This window comes from Chaetodon auriga, chromosome 8 (assembly GCF_051107435.1).
Source record: "Chaetodon auriga isolate fChaAug3 chromosome 8, fChaAug3.hap1, whole genome shotgun sequence".
NCBI lineage: Eukaryota > Metazoa > Chordata > Actinopteri > Chaetodontiformes > Chaetodontidae > Chaetodon > Chaetodon auriga.
In genome coordinates this window covers 8045031-8064838 of record NC_135081.1, presented here as the reverse complement: position 1 = coordinate 8064838, position 19808 = coordinate 8045031, and the positions used below count along the sequence as shown (strand labels likewise).

The following is a 19808-nucleotide window of genomic DNA, read 5'->3' as shown; positions in this document are numbered from 1 at the left end:
CTACTGTGCTGCTGCTCTGCCCACATGTGCTATTCTCCTCTTCAGGATATGAGAATTACTTCACTGAGATACACAAGCAGACGACACAAAGACACAGAGAGAGTCTGTAAGAGGTGGTGCGGAGGATTGATATCATGTAGTGAGGAACTTGCGGCTGAGCATAATCGAGGAAAAAGGCAGTTCAAATATTTTCAACTGTAGCCAAGGAAATGACACAAAGCAGTGGGCAGGTGTGGCTGAGACCCTGACACATCACTGAGTAAACCGTAGTGTGCTTTGGCAAAGATTTAAAATAAATCTTAAAATAATTCCTACAAGGCTCCGGAATCTTTGTGTAATAAGCCTCATTATGGATGGATGACATCAGCTATTGTTCCTCTACTGAAATGTCCCCGCTCTAAGCTTCTGTCAAATAATCAGCAATAAAGGCTAATTCATTTCCTAAAACAGCTGGCCACTGGAGGAGTAAATAACGTATTAACACTGTTGATAGATCTCACCTAACAGAGATAGCAATGGCAATGCGATGAACAGTTGGTAACATCAATGGAAAAACCATTTTGATCTCCTGACCATTTTCAAAACACAAGCTTTGCTGGTTGTGTAAAGTTTCCATTATTGGTGCCAGTAAAGACAGCCAGCACATGAAGTCTGACACTGAATGAGGAAACACGTGAACACAAACAGGCAGATCTTTCTCAAAGCAAAATTCACATCATATCATATTCTTTTGTCCTGAACCAAATACTGTGTATCCTGTAAAAAAAAAAAGTTTACCTCTACAATGACAACCATCCACCCTCTAACATGCTGGAGGATAAAGGACCTCTGTTCTCTCAATCTTGAATTGTCTGATTCGACACAGAGCCAAGACACACACACACACACATGCACACACACACACACACACACACACACACACACACACACTCTCTCTCTCTCTCTCTCTTTTTCTTGTGACAACATCAACTCATTGGCCATATCTCTTAAGGGCTCTATATCCAAATCCATGCTGCGACTTGCCATCTGGGAATACTGACAAAATTCAGTTGGGCTGACTCACCTTTGGGCTGCACACTTTCTCACAACTTATTTACTAATGGTAGCGTACTGTTGCATGTCAAAAATTAAAAACTGAAACGTGCACGTGGACAGGATATCAAGTTATCTTCCAACAACAATTCAATCCTTTCCCAATTATCTCAAGTCACATCAGCATTTTCCCCTGATACTGCACAGACAAAAGCAGCCATCTACAGAAACTCAGACAGAAATCTGATGAACAAAGGATAAAATGCAGTAATGGCTATGGTAAAGCGCAGACTGTATATGTACACACGCTGCTTTATGCTGTATGTCTCCTATTTGTGTAAAGAAAACTCTGCATAGTTAATACATAGATTAAATATTTTAGGCTTAATAAACGGTGAGAAATATAGAGCTCTTACAAACAGAGGCCATGTGACCATCTTTTTTAAATCAAATGTACTGCTCAAAAAAGAAGAAACTGCACAATTCTCCATCTGTCACATTAGGTAGAATCAGAATTTGACATGAATGTTGGTATTGTGTATTTTGATGGCTTCCCGAGAAGTTGACTTAGCCAAGAAGTGTAACAGAAGGCGAGTCAGTAACAATGAAGCAGCAAACAAGGGTTTCATTACCAGGGTTTGTATTTCCATCGCCCATCTGCTCAGATAAGGCCAATAACTGTCTGTTATCTGGCTTTCATGGACTGCTGGATGATATGGGCCAGACTGATTTTGGAAACACTGACAATTGAATTGTTGAATTAACTATATCAAATAATTAAAATGTAACATTCTTCATTCAAACATTTGACACATACTCATGCCAAACTTGCACCTCCCACACATGGACGTCAGTATTTCACATTTCAAATAAGACACTTCCAAGAAGCAAGGTCTTGCTGGAGCGCACCATTCCCTGCATGATCAGATGGAGGAAGCCAATGAGAGGAAGAGGGCCAAGTATGAAGGCTTGGTGGAGTGCCGCTGCTACGGGTGGAGCACCAAGTTCTATCCGCTGGCACTGGGATGTAAGCAGGTCTCTCTGCAAAGTTCTCAGTTAAAAATTAAGAGCTAAATAAAAACCGAAACACCAACAAATTAAAACAATAGTCGTTTTTATTTGGCACAACACAAAAGTGCTTTATCATAACACTGCCCATGACTAGTTTGGCATGAAAACAACCTCATGGTTCAACTGTTGGTCTCATTCATTAAATGTCAGAATAAAACCTCTCCTGTATTAAAATGTAACCCAGTTTTTCTCCTGTTATTGCTAATTAAGGCACCTCACAACTTTAAAACACATCATTTGCAGATAATGACATTTTTGTGCAAATCTCTTTGAAATGTTCTGGATGAAAAGTTTACAGTCTGCTTTGGCTTTATTGTCCTTTATATTAACAACTAAACATAGGAAGCACAAATCCACAAAGTTCAACACTGCAAAAAATTTGAAGCTCAGCAATTATGTTCACATGTTGCATATATTAAAAATTATTTCTTAATGTATTTATTTATTTGCAGTGTAGACATATGGAACCTTGAGGGTTTTACATGGATACCAGAGGACACCTTACTAAGTACAGAATCCAATAATCATAAATATGCTGGTTTTCTACCTACGTACAAAGAACAAAACACAGGTTCATCACCTCTCTTGAAATCAATAACTTATCCCTACAAATTGCATTTTTATTGTTGTTATTGCAGACAAAACCCCCAGCTCATAATTTCACATTGTTTGGTCAGATATACAAGTCATTGTCAGAACAGTGAAAAGCACAACAAATACATTTTCCCATTTTTCTTATAAAAACATGAGTGAAAATAAAGAATCTTTGGTAGCTAAGCAAAAATAGAATAAAATGTCTATATATAAAATGCAAAGAAATACAAAGTAACAATAGGTAAACGGCTACAGCAAAGGGCCGACAAGGCAGAGAGATCCAGCTTTGACTTATTAAGGAACTGCGTATAAAAAAGGACACTTTTTTATTTAATATCATAAACAGATCATAAATTACTTGAGACCTTCAGAATGCATCAATCTTTGGATGGCATCCTGACACCTTGATGCAATGCAAAGAGAACCACTGAGGTATTTCATCTTGATCAGGTCAAGCATCTCGCTGAAACAATGGGAGAGACATAAAAGTGCATAAGAATTAAACTCATGTCTGCCCCTGGTCGTCTTGTTTCGGTCCAACATGCAGTTCCCTACCATTAAGTGCCCTTACTCACATTCCTGTTATCAGGTAGTACTTTTAGTTCATATACATTTTGTTCTCACATTTGCTCCTTTTCTTGCAGGTCCTTTAACACAACAAGAAAGCAGAAGGATCTTGCCACACTAAATTCAATACAACTTGTGAAGACAGGAAGAGAACCAGGGCACACTGGAGGCGAAAATCACAAAGTCTTTTAATTGGAACATGTCTACCAGGTCTACTTGGTGGTGATCATTGAACTTGGCAGAAAGAAATACATTAACAAAAATAGTGTTCTTGCAACATACACCCATCATCCATATTCATCAAGAAGAAAAAAAGGCATTGTTTCTGTAAAAATAAACAGTCTCAGCAGCAGTGATACACTATCTCTCTTCTGGTCACATGTTCACCCAGTCACCTGATCCGGTGGAGATTATATCTACCAATCAGTGATCAATTTGAGATTCTTCACTTTGTAAACATTGAGAAAAATACTGCATTCACGTCATACGGGATAACAACAAAACTTGTAAGTGTCCAGACATTCAAACACAGTGGATCTGTAGCCTCTTAATAGCATAGCAAGTCAATGTTTCTATGGATCTTGTACCTTTTCACATTCAACAATAATGTGTTAGGATTCATTTTAAATAGTAAATCAATAGCTGTGCACAGCAACTGAAATTCAGGAGTTGCGAACTGATCTGACTGAAGTGATGCAACAAAATGCCTTTACATGAAACAGATGCATTATAAATATAATTATAGTATGTGAAGACTAAGAGGAAGTATCTTTCCCATATGACATGAGTGCAACTAAAGAAAGAGAGCAGCTTTCCATTTTAAAGCCCTTTCTGCACCATTTCACTCTTTGTAAATTGATACTTTAGTTCATCCTAAATGACATTTGAAAACGCTGCAGAGGTACACCAATGCATTGCCCCAGAACTAACAACTTTGAACCTGTGACATCCAATTAGTAAACAGACACCATATAACTTCATGTGGATTTTTCAGTTTCTTTTAATGGTAAAGTGGTCTCATCTCACTAATTCATGAGATCCACACAGGCCATCCAGATACTTAAAGATAACAATGACACTAATTAGATGGTGGTGCAGTGGCCTCTTTCAGAACATTTTGGAGTTCTTAGTTTATGTCTGACTTCAACTTGAAGCTATGTGGTGGTTTTTTGGCTTCCCTTTGGTGGGGGTATAGATTTATTCCTAGTTAGCATATACAAACATTTCATGGTGACACAATGATGCTCTGGAGGTAAAATATTCTTACCGGTCAAGTTAAACCCCAATGGATGGAGATAAAAATCAGTTTCTTTGGCTCAGTTGCAAATCTTAAACTGAAGCCCAGTGAAAATGACATTGGTAAGAGGTAGCTAATATTACAAAGCCTAGCACTCTTGCCACCAACTGCAATATATTTAATCTTGCCATGCTGAGTCGCTTACAGTAGCTGATCTCCAGCTAAAAATGTGAGATTGAAGAAATCTAGGTAAGCTAGCTGGCTAGCATGCTGATGTTCTAAGATCACGAATGCTATGGTTATGAATGAAAAAATAGAAAAAAAAAAAAAAAAAGAAAAAAAAGCAGCCACCGTCATTTATTTATTTCTGCCATTCAAGTTTGAAAAAGCTCCATTTCGGTTGAACTCAACCAATTTTGCCTCCAGAGCTGCATCGGAAATACATTTGTATAACAACAACATGGTACGAGTGAAAACAACCCAAAAAGAGACTTCAGTGGTACATGATGACTGTAGTCTGCAAGTCATACATCCAGCACCATATCATAGTGTGTTTCCTTCTTCCTCTTCCCACACTTATTTATGAGCACTGTGTACAAAGTCAACAGTATGACCCAGTAACTGGCATAGACGACTGCCCCTATGATAAGAATCATCTTTTCTGAGTCGGGAAAGGGTTTTCTAGTCTGCAGGACTATTGTGTAGATAATCCCAATGAAGAGGATGGTGAACCAAACTGATATAGGAATCAGACCAATGAAGTTCACCACTATTGTTTTCCTCCCAGAGGTACCCCATCCAGACTTGTTGATTGTGGCTATTGCGAACATTTTGGCTGGCAACAGGCTTGACATGTACAGTACAGAGTAGAACGACATGAACACCATGACTATGTTACCTCTGAGGCAGCTGGCAAATGACGACTTGATCAGTGCCACTGCCTGCACAATGAGTAGAAACAACAGAATATTCCAGAGCCTTCCTTGGTAAAAGAGTTGGATCGCAGTGGCAATGAGGAAAAACGGGAAGAAGCCCGTGATCACAGCCTCATAGGTCATCCACAGATGGTGTTTGTGGAACCACATAGAGTTGTATAGCCATTCTCTGAAATATGACTTACTCCATCGAGTTTGCTGATTGAGCCACCGTAGGTATGTAATCGGCGTCTCAGTGAGGCACTTTGATCGTGCGGTGTATTTGGTTGCATACCCAAGGCTTAAAACTCTGTTGGTGAGATGGCGGTCATCTCCAAAACTGCAGTGGGATCCCATGAAAGTCTGATTGTACCAGTCCTCAAGGAACTCGTGCAGGAGGGAGTTCCGGTACATTCCTAAAGGCCCACTGATGCACTGCACGCAACCAAAGTAGGACTGGCAAGCGCGCTCAATGTTGAAGGCCATCCAGTACCGTACACTGCTCAGGAAGGATATCCACGACTCGTATTTGTTAAGGATCTAGGGAGGAATTAATCAGCAAAAAGAAAAAGTTGCTTTTACATAAAAGATGAACATAACTGCAGTGAAATGATCAGTTTGTAAAAATTTCTCACTTGCAAGAAATAAGAAAATATTTGTAGATTCAGAACTAACCTGTACATCTCCTCCAACGCCTCCCACCATTGGGTCTTCTTCTAGAACCTTCACCATCTCCACTGATGATGCTGGGTCCAACATAGTGTCAGAGTCACACACCTGAGTAAAACCCACAAAATAAACAGTGAGTTGCCAGTGTTTTAGGGCCAAAACCATGTGTTACTGTCCTATAAAAAGCAGAAATGTTGGGGAGTTTTTCCTTAACTGGATCGAGAGTCGAAGGATACAGGGTGTCGTGTGCTGTACAGATTGTAAAGCTACTTGAGGCAAATTTGTTATTTGTGAGATTGGACTGCATAAGTAAAATTGACTTGACTTGAGGACAGTACATGGTTATTTTAACTGCCAGACAAGAATCAATTGTTAAATGATTAATCTCCCCCTCTAAACCTCCGTCTGTCTGTCTTTCTTCAATCTTTCTTTCGGGGGCACTATTTGGTGGTCCAAGGGGAGATAAATACATTAAGTGGACATGAAAGTGAAAGATAGTCGTGCATCCAATTTAAAATTTTAATGGTCTGATTAACAATATGGCCAGTGGATAATCTCCTACAACAAAGAGTAACAGCTTTAAACTTAATCACCACCCACTATCTCTCTGATGCTTTTTTTCAGTTCTCTCCATTTTCTTCTATAAATGGTAATTTATTCTCCCTAACAAAATCAGTTGATGAAAACAAACCTGGAGCCCAATCCCTATTAACAAAACACATCTGTTACCAGCAGAGCCTGATGATAGTAAAAAGGCATGCAACACTGTCCCTCCTTTCCCTGCATGTTGAAGGGTACTGGCATGATTACTGGCAGCTTTGCAGTAAGCTGCTATGAAATCTCTGTAAAAGCGAGAGGTTTCTGGCAGGCTGTAGCCAGCTGCAGGTGTTAGACAGCATCATATCAAAGAGTTTTAAACCTCAAAGTCCCCTCATTAAAATCATTCTGTTGTTATCAACCTGTTCTCATTCCAAGGTTGTCGATACTGATGATGTTTTGTTGTGCCCTCGGTGTCTCATACAGATGCACAGGGAACCTTTTAGCATCTGTGTGAGATGCCTGGCAAAAGGTCTTTCTAGCAGAAAGCTTTTCTAATGCATGGTTATTATTGTGAAATGGCTGATGGTTGGGGAGGTTTAGGCATCAAAACGACTTGGTTACATTTAGGGCAAAGTAATGGTGTGACGTAAAATAAGTACTAAAGTAGTAAAGTAGTATTACAAGCATGACTTTACATACATGACATGACTTGAGTACATTACGCAGGCCTATGTTAATTTATATCCGTAAGTAACAAGAAGTCAGTGTTGACTTTCAGTTTCAACTTGTGCACAATTGTGTTCAAGGCATTTTTTTAAATGAGAAAGCTCTCTATTTTTTGAGTATACGATACCATTAATATAAACCTAAAATTAATTCATTTACTATAGATCTTGTTTCTACCAGCAAGTGTTCAATCCCACAGCAAAGCCCACAGAGAATGATCCAATGTGCTTTCTGACAGATACACTGAATTGTAAATCTACTGAAATTGTAGATACATTACAATGGAACAGAATACATTAATCTAGACTGTCATTCAGGGGTCAGCCATGGCCTGGTGACCTATGTCAGGTACTGACACAGAGTAACTCTTGTTTCCTGAGATAATTACCCACCAATCATTTACTAACCCACTTGGCTTCGAATAAAACAAACTTCATGCTAAAGTGGTGCTCAGCTGATGTCTCAGCTAAACAGTCGTGCACTAAGCTAACACAATCATTCATTCATAGAAAAAACATGTCTTTGGAAAAGTGCACTAAATGGCACGATTTAGCACAGCTAAGTAGATTTCAGGAAAAGAGAGATACAGATACATCCCTGCACCATTTGACTACTCCACCTCCACCTTACTTTTATTCTTAGGACAAACACAGAGCTTAATACTAAAATGTTGCACAAGCAGAGAAGAGTCAAAAAGTCAGCAAAATGACTTTACTGTCACAGTAAAATCTAGCTCCTGGTCATACCACACCAAATAAGGCTGCAGCAGCAAAATCCCTGACTGTATTGAATTTTGGCTAAGGCGGGTTTTAATGCTTATGGCTTCAAGTTTTTATTTGCAATGGGTACAATCTGTTATTTCTTCTTTCAAAAGTTACTTTATTTCACTTTGGTGGAACAGAAATATGCTCTTGGTTCATGATCATGATATCTACCCCCACAGCTGCCCATATTTCTTTTAATATTTACTGCCTACAGGATAAAAACAGGTCTCCTAATACTTCATCAGCTTGCCAAGCTCGTCACTGTGGTTAATGTTTTTAGCTCCTGTTTGTGTTCAAAGCCATATTACCACACAGTGCACTGGAATTTTTATTTTTTCACTGCTTTTCACCGACAACACTACTACTCTAAATCCCATATATATTTAAGTTCTACAGAAATATATGCCCTTTTCATCTTCGGCTAAGGCTATTTGAGAGTTAACGTGTACCAAATTAACCTTTCTTTGACACAGTTTTGGGCCCTGACTCGGAATACCAGTCGTGTGGATGATGTAACAGTCAGCCCTGTGAAACAGATCTGTTATTACAGTTAGACATCAGCTACTGCTGCCCTCCTTCACGCTACACTTCACAACACGATGCACACAGCCGCCATCCATCTAAAAGCAACACAAAAGACTCTTTGTAGACCCCCCCCGACTCCAACCATCTCTTTCTCCATCTCTCTTCTCCTTTTCCTTCTATCTTCCGCTCACACGGATGTCAACTGTCCTTGTCTTAACTTTGTGTGCGTGTGTACATCTATAAATATATACACACAGGCCCATACCACTGAATATGTTACCTGTTATATAAAGGTGTCTGATTAGCATCATTCACACTCTTCGTTCTCCCTTTGTCTTTCTTTCCTTTTTTCCCACCTTTTGCCTCCAATCTAGTCATCCCTCCTTTCACCATTCTTTTATCCTTCTCATTTAAGCCTCTCTAATAATATCAATTCTTATTTTCACTGGCTTACCTGCACATAGTCCACGCTCCTCCCCAGAGCTTTGAAGGGGGTGTACATGACCTCTCTCTTCCCTCCCCACTTCTGCATGATGCACAAACACTTGCTGTTCAGCACCAGCCTGTTGACCTGCTGAATGCTCTCAGCGTAGCTCTCGTCCGTCTCCTCGGGCCCTCTGTGGTGAAAGTTACTCCGCCACACGTAAGTGGCCGCTTTATCCTGCCCCATAACCTCTTTGAAAATCTCCATCATGTACATGTCATCCTGTGAGTTCCCATCGATCACCATGATCACTTTGATCCCCGGGTATGTCAGTCTCTTCACCGACACCAGGCATTTCCTCAGGTAGTTTGGGTCCTCTTGATAGGCTGCAATGCACAACGCCAAGGATTTATTGAGTTTAATTGGCGTCTCTAAGGACCGTTGCATGTTTCGGTGTTCCAAGAGAGCAAACAGGCTCTGGATGATGAGGTGGACGACCAAAATGGCGCCGTACAGCCCAAAGGATAGGTGATTGCCGGCTGTGGTGAAGAACTGGTAGCCCATGATGTAGGCCGTGGAGATGCCCACCAGGAGGGACACACCGAACATGGTGGTCCCAAATATCCGCAGGTAGGTGAGGACTTTATGACACCTCATCTAGGGGCAGAATGTGGAGAAAAGGGTTACGTTTAGTCATTGAGGTATTAATCATAAGCCTTCCTTTAAAAAATTCTAAAGAAGAAGAAGCTAGTGACTTCCTGCGAATATCAGATGACCATGCTATGATTTGGAGGAAGGAAAATGAAAAAGAAAACATTTACATTCATGTGTATGAAGTACACATGGCATCCATAAAACACTGCCATCAATACCAGCAGCAGGATTTATTAAGCTTTAATAAGACACAATATATGAAAAATGCTTATCCACAGCTTTTCAGCATGTTCTTCTATGGCATACCTTATTTTATCATAGCAAACCAGGGTAGAGAAAGCAGTAAAGTTTTTCCCCCTTTTTTTACTCTCTCTTTTCCCCCTCTCCTTCCCTCTACCCCTCCCCAAAATCCCTGTCTAAATGTCAGACAGTTGTGAGTAGCCGATTGTTCCAACTCTCCTTTAGTGTGGGTGGGCGCACATTACAAGATTTCTTGACCTAATTAACCAACAAGCTGGCTGCCCCTGCCAAACGTCCAAGCTCTAAGTGCTCTCTAAATGCCTGGGAGAAACTATTATGTTTTTTTTTTTCTTCTTTATTGTAAATAAAGGGTTCAAAAACATTTTCAGACAAGCATCCCATATAAGGAACTCTGATCTACATTCTGTGTGGCTTTATGTGAGGACCAATGAAGGACACCCCATGCTTTTGTGTCTAAGCTCTGAGTGACAGTCTTTTATAAACTTGCAGCATAAAATCTTCTTCTCAAAATCCTGCAGTTTGTTTCCATCCCTCATTACATTGCTACCGCCATCTGTTTGGCAGACCAGCGGAGACCCACTCAGCGTGGCTCAGCTCGGCTCAACACAGAGCGGACCACCCTGTGATGTCATCTGTTTATATCTCCGTGGGAAGAAGAAGACAAGAGCTTTTTAGATTTTTTTTGTGTGTTGCACGTGTGCTTCTTCCCCTTTGTGACTCCCCATAGAAAGTATAGCAAAGGAAATTAATTCTTGGATTCAGTAGACACGAAGATAAAGATGAACCGTGAATAGAGGGACAGTATGACATTATACTGCTTTAAACATTGTGAAGAAGATCCTTTTTTGCATATTGCAGTTGTTTAGATCGAGGGGAGTTTGACCGTTTGACATTATGAAGTTCAAAGTGTGCTTTTTTGGTTACTGACCCAGTGGGATTCCCCCCTGTGGAACATAATTTTGACACTTTGAGCAGCAATTTGAAGGTTTTAAACTCTGAAACTGTTCTTGAGCATGACAAAATCACATTATTGCATATTTCACCATCATACTGTATATCAGTACATGTGAGTTATACGTGTAAGTTTAGTCAAGACAAGCTAGACAAGTAAATCATGACAAGCAATGAAGTCGTACACAAAGCTCAGCAGTGTTTGTGATTTGGCAAGAGCTCTTTTCACCACACCTAAACACACAAGACAGATGGGGGAGGGAGAGAGTAATACACGGGGAGAGAAAGAGAAAGAACTGTAATGACAGTTGGGAGAGAAGGAGCAGAAGGCAGAGCCAAAGAGAGAGAGACAGAACGGAAAGGAAAGTGGGTAAAAGCAGATAACAGTTTACAGGAAAGAAAACAAAGAGACATCTAGAAAGACTGCAAGAGAAAAACAAAGCAAGAGATAGTGAGATAGTAGTAGAAGCGGGGGGGGGGCTAAGCTGAGGGAGAGGAATATGAACACACACCCCTTGGCTCAGACATAATGCCTTGTTCATTTGATCGCTGGATGAGAAGGCCACAACCAGTGCAGCAGGCCTCCTCTGGCACGTGGCAAGGCTCTTAACGTCAGCCGCTCATTTACAAGACCCCTGACACACACGCATACACACAAATGCACATATAAAAGCTTATTATAAGAGGGAGAGAGAGGAGTGCATGTCTGTAAAAATGCACATTTTTAATTGTAAGAGAGTGTTTCACCTTAGACCCCCTTTAGGTTGTGCACATATGTGTGCGAGTGTATAATGTCTCACATCTATATAAGGCAGTACAGGAGTGAACTCTTTCACCCCGTCTCCCTGCATCAACTTTGAATGAACTCAGCCACTTCTTAGGAGAAAGCATGTTTCACAATAATTGTGCCATCAGAATATATTGTATGTACTTAATGGTTTGTGAATGTTTGGTGTATTATATTGTACAAATCATTGTTATCATGACAGGAAGTTATCGCAAATCTTTTGATTTACCTCTGTGACCAGGGCATGACAGGGCAAATGCAGACAGATTACATTCACACCTATACTGAGAATTTACAGTTTCCAGTTCATAAACTGCTTGTGTTGGGCTGTAGGGGGATATTGTAGAACTTGGAGGAAACCAGTGCGGACACATGGATAATACACAAACTCAGCTTGTGTTGCTTTTCGACAGCTTGTTTATTTATGATCCGCACTTAGCTGACATGAAATGCTGGTTTAAAAAATCTGGTTAAAAGTCTGTGGTTGAAACACAAAAAGAAAACTGTGAAATTCAGATCCACAGACATAAAGTGTTTGCTATTTTCTCATCGCAGACCAACCGAATGCTGTCAAACGCAGTCAGTTCTGTGAATTCAGGCAATTCAGCACAAAAAACACAGCTCAGACATTGCATTGTTAGGATACTTTGCTCTTCATACAGTCCATACTGTCTTATGAGCATGGGATCCAATGCAAACATCAAGACTGATCATTAGCTCAGTCCGCAGGAAAATTAACTGCAGACTAAAACCCAGTCATGATGGTCATCCATGCTTGCCTCAGACCCTGAGAGGGAAACCCTCTAATCAGTATCTATGACAGCGAAGGTGTCATTGACACATGTGGATGTTGTCACCGCAGAGTTGTGTGTATATGCATGTCGGTATATGACGTGTGTCATTAGCACATGTGGATGATATCACCCCAGCTTTCCGTTTGTTTTTGTATCTTGGTGCATGTGAATGATGTGAAACCCCGTCACTATCTCCTGGCCTTTGTTGTTCGTGTGTGTGTGTGTGTGTGTGTGTGTGTGTGTGTGTGTGTGTGTGTGTGTCAACCCCATGGTGACCTTGGGTTGGATGCTTTAGCAGGCTCACTCTGACATCATTGACAATCTCTTGAGTAAAACTCCCACTGGTTCTATCTCATGGATAACATCACAGTAATGTTTAGTCTTGCATGGATGGAGAATACATGGTGGTTAGTAGAGAGATTAATGAATGAGCTGTCTTGCAAACTTCATTTGACTCTGCTTGAAGTATCAGAGTCTCTGTTCTGCTGAGATTTATCAAAACAATCAAGAGATTCAAACATTGGTGTGTTAAGAGTGGCAGCATCCTTAATGTTAGAACAGTGTTCACTGGGGTAAAGGTAACTGGTTTGAATACCTTTATAAGTTGGGAAAATATGTAAGTGTCCAGGCACCATTGAGCACTGAACCCTCCAACTGCAACGCAGACTCATTTATAACTGTAGCTCCCCTTGTTTCTGTATCACTGCAGGACATCTCCAGAGACCATAAAAACTACATGTGATCTATTTCATTCATTTGACTGACATGATCTGAGCCCATAACCCTATTAGATATGAATAGACCTGCACATACCTTTCATACTGAACAAACATTAACCGTACATTGTTTAACTCAATTATGTCATGGTACTGTCTGTACAACATATTTGTGCTGCCATTTTTACTGCGCATAGACTGCTTTAAACATGTGAACATTTTTCCTTAACATCTGTCCAGTATGTCAGAGATAACTGGCAATGTAGGGTTACTGATAAAAAAAAAAAAAGGACTAATAGTCTATAACCATGCTAGTGACTCTGTGAGTCTGTACTTAGGCACTGTGATACTTGGAGCTAAATGCTAATGTCAGAATGCTAACATGCTCACAATGACAATGCTGATGCTTAGCATCGCATGCTAACATTTTCTTATTAGCACTATACTCAAAGTACAACCAAGCCCTCTGTTTTGCAAGTATTTAGTCATAGACCAAAGTATTGGAGGAACTGAAATTTTGATCTGATGATGGAGTTAGATGAAAAGTTAAGGGATAATCAAAAATTTTTCCAATCCATTTTGATGTGATTGCCATAACTGAACTTCTTGGTGGTGCTGGAGGTAAAGTAAAGGGATCTTTATAGTCAGCTGGATTCATCCTCTGACATCCTTTGAACATCTGTCCAAACTTTCATGGCAGTCCTTCCAGCAGTTGCTGAGATATTTCAGTCTGGACCAAAGTGGTGGACTGTCCAACAGACAGAATGACCATGCACAAACCAGTGCTCTTAGCATGCCCAATAATGCATGATGCACAGACGAAAACCCTCTACCTAACATGAATATTTTGGGGCAATGCAGTCTTTCAGTTTAAAGTTATGGTCCCACTGCCCTTGTCATCTTTGGGAAAAACATCACTATCCCACTTAGGAAAAGCTATATCTTCTATCTGATCTTTAAAATTCTCATGTACGACCTTTCAAAAGTCTGACATTGAACTACAGGCTCAAATTTGGCGTATTAGTGTTCCTGATAAGTGGTCAAATAAATGAAACATCACTGTGACCTACTTTGGTCCTTGAGCATAAAAAGTGATTTAGCACAGGAAGGTGAATCATCACATGAGGCAATAACTCTTATGTATGTTGCCCAACAGTGGATAGCTGTCTCATTGCTTATGTGGCATGTCTGGATGAGTGTGAATGCAATTAAGTTTCACTGTTGCTGCTGGCCACGTGTGAAAGTGTATGGGCAAATATGTGAGCTAAACTAGTGTGCATACATACACACAGGAAGATATGGATGTGTGTGTGTGTGTGTGTGTGTGTGTGTGTGTGTGTGTGTGTGTGTGTGTGTGTGTGAGTGAGTGTGGGAAGGGATGGTTTGACTAAACTCACAGGAGATCAGTGGAGTCCCTGTCAGCAGGGTCCCATTTCTAAGACTTGTGACGGAACATAAAATATAACAGTGCATGTGTGTCTTTACACAGTAAGTACTATATGTGTGTGAGTGAATTATTGGACAGGCCATTACTGTATTCTCTGTAGAGGCAGTATGGTTCTGAAGCAGAGCCAAAGCAAGAAAAAAAAGAAAAACAGTTCGCTTGTCTTTGTGGAGCTGTAATAACATAAAGCTTACATCTTTATCTTATTGTGACTCAGCAGGCTGGAAGTGTAACATCAGCGGCTCTGTGAAGTGAATCAGCGGCTCTGGCCAGATGAGTCCCGTTCACAAATCAAACTGTAATATTACTCTGAAGAGTTAGCCAGCTCATACCTGTGGCTGGTGTTATTTGGGCATGAATGCAGAGTCAGACTGGGAAAAGGCTATGATATAATAAGCTGAGGGCATCAGTTTACAATAGATACAGGCCAATGAAGATATATTAAAGGTATTTATGGTTTGCTACAAGCCTCTCAGTGTTCATCCATTGAGGAAGTATTGGACAAAGTTTACATTATCACCAAGGCAGCATTGGAAAACCAGACCTGCTGAGATCATACACACCTTTGAAATCTCAAAGGCATGATGTTCTGCCAGAAGAAAACACACACACATGCAAAAATGGGGAGATACACAGTCTGGAACCTGAACAAGCAATGCACATGGTGAACTTGTGTATGCACTGGTTTATGTGTGAGAGAGAGCTGGAAAAAGCCCTACCCAGCATTAAATGTAGAGATAGCCCTCATGACGGCAGTTGTAGCAGCATGCAGGAAAGGCTCACATGTTCCGAAGCAGATGATGAAGCAGAGGAGAGGGAGTGGTTGGGAAAGACTCGAGAGCTGGCTGCAGACTTAGGCGAGACACACTCAAGACTGGCTTGTTGCTTCCTGCATACTTTCATCTGCTGCTTATAAATATCTGTATGCTGTGTACGTGTGATAGAAATGTGTTGTTTGTTTTCATTTATGGTTTATGATAAATGGATGCTGCTCTCATATGAATGAAACTGTACTGACTCTGACTGAACTGAAAGGTCATGGGAGTTTTCAAAGTCAAGTCGTTGATCCTCCTCACTCCTCTCTCTCCTCATCTTCCTCCTTCCTCTCATAAACCCCGCCGTGTGGTCACAGTGTGCCGTTTTTGTGGGAGCATTGTCATTATAAGACCCAGAGCTAAACAGTAACACCACCCACTGCGCCACACTGCACTACTCCTTACATGATTGGAATCAGGTGGACAGGGCCACAACTGGCAAAGGTATGAAGTTACAACATTACAAGGGAGTTGACTCTTACAACCCCTCTTTTCCTCCATCCTCCAGTGTCTCTTTATTTCCTTCTGTGAGCTATTAGAATCAGGTGTGATAAGGCTCTAACTGGCAGACGTGCAAAGGTTACAACATCCTAGAAGAGTGTTTTATATCGCTCTACATTGCTGCGCATCACCTCGTTCTCTTACCGCAGCAGCTGGGGTTGTGTGATTTTCGTATTCAATTTAAAAGGGAAGCAATTCATCATTTAATAAAACACTGCGGTAAAGCCATTCCCAATTCTAAAGCCAAATTATGCGGTTTGGTATTTTGGCATGTCTTCCCCCTTTGACTCATCTCTGGCTCTCCTCTCTTTTTTTGTGAATGAGCTGAAGGAAGTGTACTACAGAGAGGAAGGTGGAGAGAGAAATAGACTTAGAGAGGTGGAAGACTAAAGTATTCAGTGAGAAAAGAGAGAAAGTCAAGTGGAAGGAGGTGAGAGAGGGAAGGATTGCAGACACCAAAAGGAGAGGAAAAGAGACTGGAGGTATGGTGGTGGACTTGGCTCAGCTCACTGCCAGCTGAGGCACTGGACTTATGCCACTGTGGCAGGCTCCAAGACTTTCTGCCAAAATACAGATGCTGCCCAGTCGAGAATGCCCTCTACAGTCATTCCTCTGTCTGGTGATTTGTTTGGTTTTCTTCCCCATACTGTGTCTTCATAATGACAGCAAAGGGGATTTTTTTTTTTTTTTGTACTTCACAGTTGGATGAAAAAGGCTTCTGCTTTGTTTGTCTTGCTTCTAAAGAATATGAAATATCTGCCACAGAAAGTTTCAAATTCTTTTTTGTCTCCTTCTATGAATCTGGCCAGCCTCTGTCATTCATTGATCCAACACATTCTCTTATCTGAGCACAAACAGTTATCAACAACACTAAAATACCTGGCTCCCTCCTTACATGGTAGGAAATTCTCTTCCAACACTCAGTTAATTACAGCTAAGAGATAACATGAGAGACAGAAACCCAGAACCAGCCTGAATGGATGAATGAAATGATGGTTGGAGGTATTAAGGAAGAAGAAATGGATGTTACCATATCTGCTGTGCATTTAGACAGCTTTCTTTATACAGCTCCTGGGTTTCTTTATGGTAACGCAGAGACCTATACATTAGTGTTGGCATCAGCCTTCTCTGTGAGACTCTGTGACTCAGTATGAGGTAGTGGGAATCTAACTCAAGACCTCACTGACATCCAAATTTACACTTTTACTGGCCGACTGTAGTGCTGCTTCAATGCTTTACCAAGGGAACCTGGAAAAACCTGTGGCATTAATGCAGACTAGATGAGGTAGGTGGTGGTGTTGGTGTTGTGTGTTTGGGAGGGGCAGCACATATGCTCTCTCTCCACTAACTTCAGTAGTTATACCTTGCCAGCCCCAAGGCCCTATAGACTGAAGGACCCTTGCTGTGAGCAGTAATGGCACGTGAGGCTTGTTGTGAGCCCTAATGGAGACCAGTCATGGAATGCCTTCCTCTGTTAAGCAGTAAACTGCTGTGTGCGCTGTTGAAGAACATCCTGTAGCAATGCGTCTGCAGTAAACTGTATCACTGTGTCACCCATTGCATAGTGCCAAACGTGACTTTTCTTCCTTTTTTGGGGATCATCAGATGCTGCATGTAGGTAGCTGTCACCTTTACTTCATGAACTGCCCATATTGCTGCACAGGAGAGATAAATCTCTGTTGTAATGTTAAATGTTCCACTAACAGCCTCCAGAGACGGACTGCCTCCCTCACCGTAGCACACCGAGCCCCACGCTAAGCAGAGGAACTCCCTTGAGGGCTCAAAATTAGGGACAGTATGTTGGTATGAGTCTGGATACATGTGTGCACTGCCAGAGTGTCCACACATTCACTGATTACACAAAGAATATTTTGCATTTCATACCAACAAACTGATTAGCTTGGTAGCTACTGTAAAGATTTCTTCAGAGGCAGAGTAAAACTCCTACACAGAGCTGAAATATTAACACTGACACTAGCTCCTTGCAGGTGGATATCACCAAGGTTGCAGCTTGCAACCTGTGTGAGCATTAAAATGCCTCCTGAACCGATAACCCAGGTTAGTAGGAAGTAGATCCCATGTGTGGGATAGAAACTGAACAGTACATCACAGATAAATGACAGGAATCCTGAGACATCCAACTCACAGATGGGCATTCCTTGTGTGGGTTTGAGCCAACAGTGTTATCTATACACGGAGAGGTCAGAGTAGGCAGATGGAGTAAGAGACTGTGACAGATGTAAGGAGTGAGTAAGGAGTGTGACAGATGTTCCTTTACATTTGTGTATTTGTGTTTAACATGCGTCATGGGCGTGTGGCGAAGTCATACAGCCAACAGCAAGCAGGAAACGTGCAAATGTTATGTCCGAAGGTGCCTCCTGCATAAGCTTCAGCAAAGGAAATGTCTGCCACCACTGCTCAGCGACTCAGAGTCCATCATTGCTACCACTATTAATTATTTTCTAAAATGTGAGGGCTTCTCAGTATTCACGTGTGCACAAACAGCGGTCTTTCACTTCGAGTATCAAATTACGCGCTCCTACCAGACGCACGCTGAACCTATCCAAAGCCAGGCTTCCCATTGGCCGCAAAGCTCAGACAATGACGTACTGCTTGCGACGTCATCAATTTAGTTAATTCTCAGGGTGCAATAACTGGCTCAGCAGAGGCTGTGTGCAGTTTTATATGATTACAGGAGTATTCTGGGCGAACATGTTTCGCACATTTCCACAGCCGCCACAGCTGGACGAAACTGCCAGACTGGACAAATTCAAGTTTTGGGAGACCGATTTTCAAGCGCATTAACATTTTAAATACAGTAGCTAACATCTGTGAAGGGAAATTGATTTTTCAATAATATCACACATGAATAAAATACTAAGTTAACGCAGTTTATATGTATGACTGGCTTCTGATGCAACACTTATCACCAGACCGAATGATCACTGGCCGCTTACCTTAAAGCAGCTGTTGTCCTCTCGTACGTCCTTGAGAAAGGATGCGGTCAACTCCGGCGGCTCTGGTACCGCTCCACAGGAAGAAAAAGTCTCGACAAAGTTTCAAAGGACACTTGTGTAGTGATGAGTCTCATGAATCCGCCGAAATCGATCCTCATCAATAAGAAAAAGAAGTCAAATTCACGTTCCCCTAAGATTGCTCAGCTGGATGCTCAAGAACAGTCACGACTCCTTGTCTCCTCTAGTTTTTAAGTCTGTCCACAGTCATTCACTCTGCCCTGCAAGCATCTTAGGTGTATAAACACAAACATCATGTCAGTCAACTTTGGCATCATTCATATAAAAAAGTATAAATAAAAAGTAGACAATGCAAAAATGATAAATATTTTTCTCCATCAACTTCTGACAGTTTCATTCATATTTGAAAAGTTTTTAAAACTTACAAAGAAAAAATAAGCCATCAACTTTGGCAGCGTCAATCACATTGACACAGCAGGAAAAAAAAATAAAAATAAAAAAGTTTCCAGCAATGACTCTAACAATCAGATATGAGTCAGATGTATTGTGCTGTCTTGAGGGGCATGCAGGTAAGTATTGCTCTAGTTCCCCCCAAGCATCCAGGTTACACAGAGCGCAGAGAAGTGAGCAAATGTCTCTCTGTCGCTGCTGTCTAATGCCTTCCAGACGGCTGTGTGTGGAGCCTCCTTTACGGCTGCTGCGGCTCCCAGAGCCCTTTTACCAGGCTACAACAGATTGGCGTGTTGTTTTAATAAGATGGGATGGTTTGGGGGGCGGAGAGGAGAAGAGAGAGAGAGAGAGGGAGAGAGAGACTCACTCATCCAAACTCATTCAAACTCCTGAGGTA

At 41.2% G+C, this 19808-nt stretch overlaps 1 protein-coding gene across 1 annotated transcript; it reads right to left on the bottom strand.

Annotated features, from left to right (window-relative positions):
- Positions 1–5025: 5025 nt before the first annotated feature.
- has2 (hyaluronan synthase 2) lies at positions 5026–19054 on the bottom strand. The gene is made up of 4 exons (XM_076737808.1): positions 18944–19054; positions 9094–9720; positions 6091–6192; positions 5026–5955 (listed from the first exon to the last, which is right to left on the bottom strand). The coding sequence occupies exons 2-4, from the start codon at positions 9718–9720 to the stop codon at positions 5026–5028; spliced, it is 1659 nt and encodes a 552-aa protein (XP_076593923.1). The 5' UTR covers positions 18944–19054.
- Between the last annotated feature and the right edge of the window lie 754 nt (positions 19055–19808).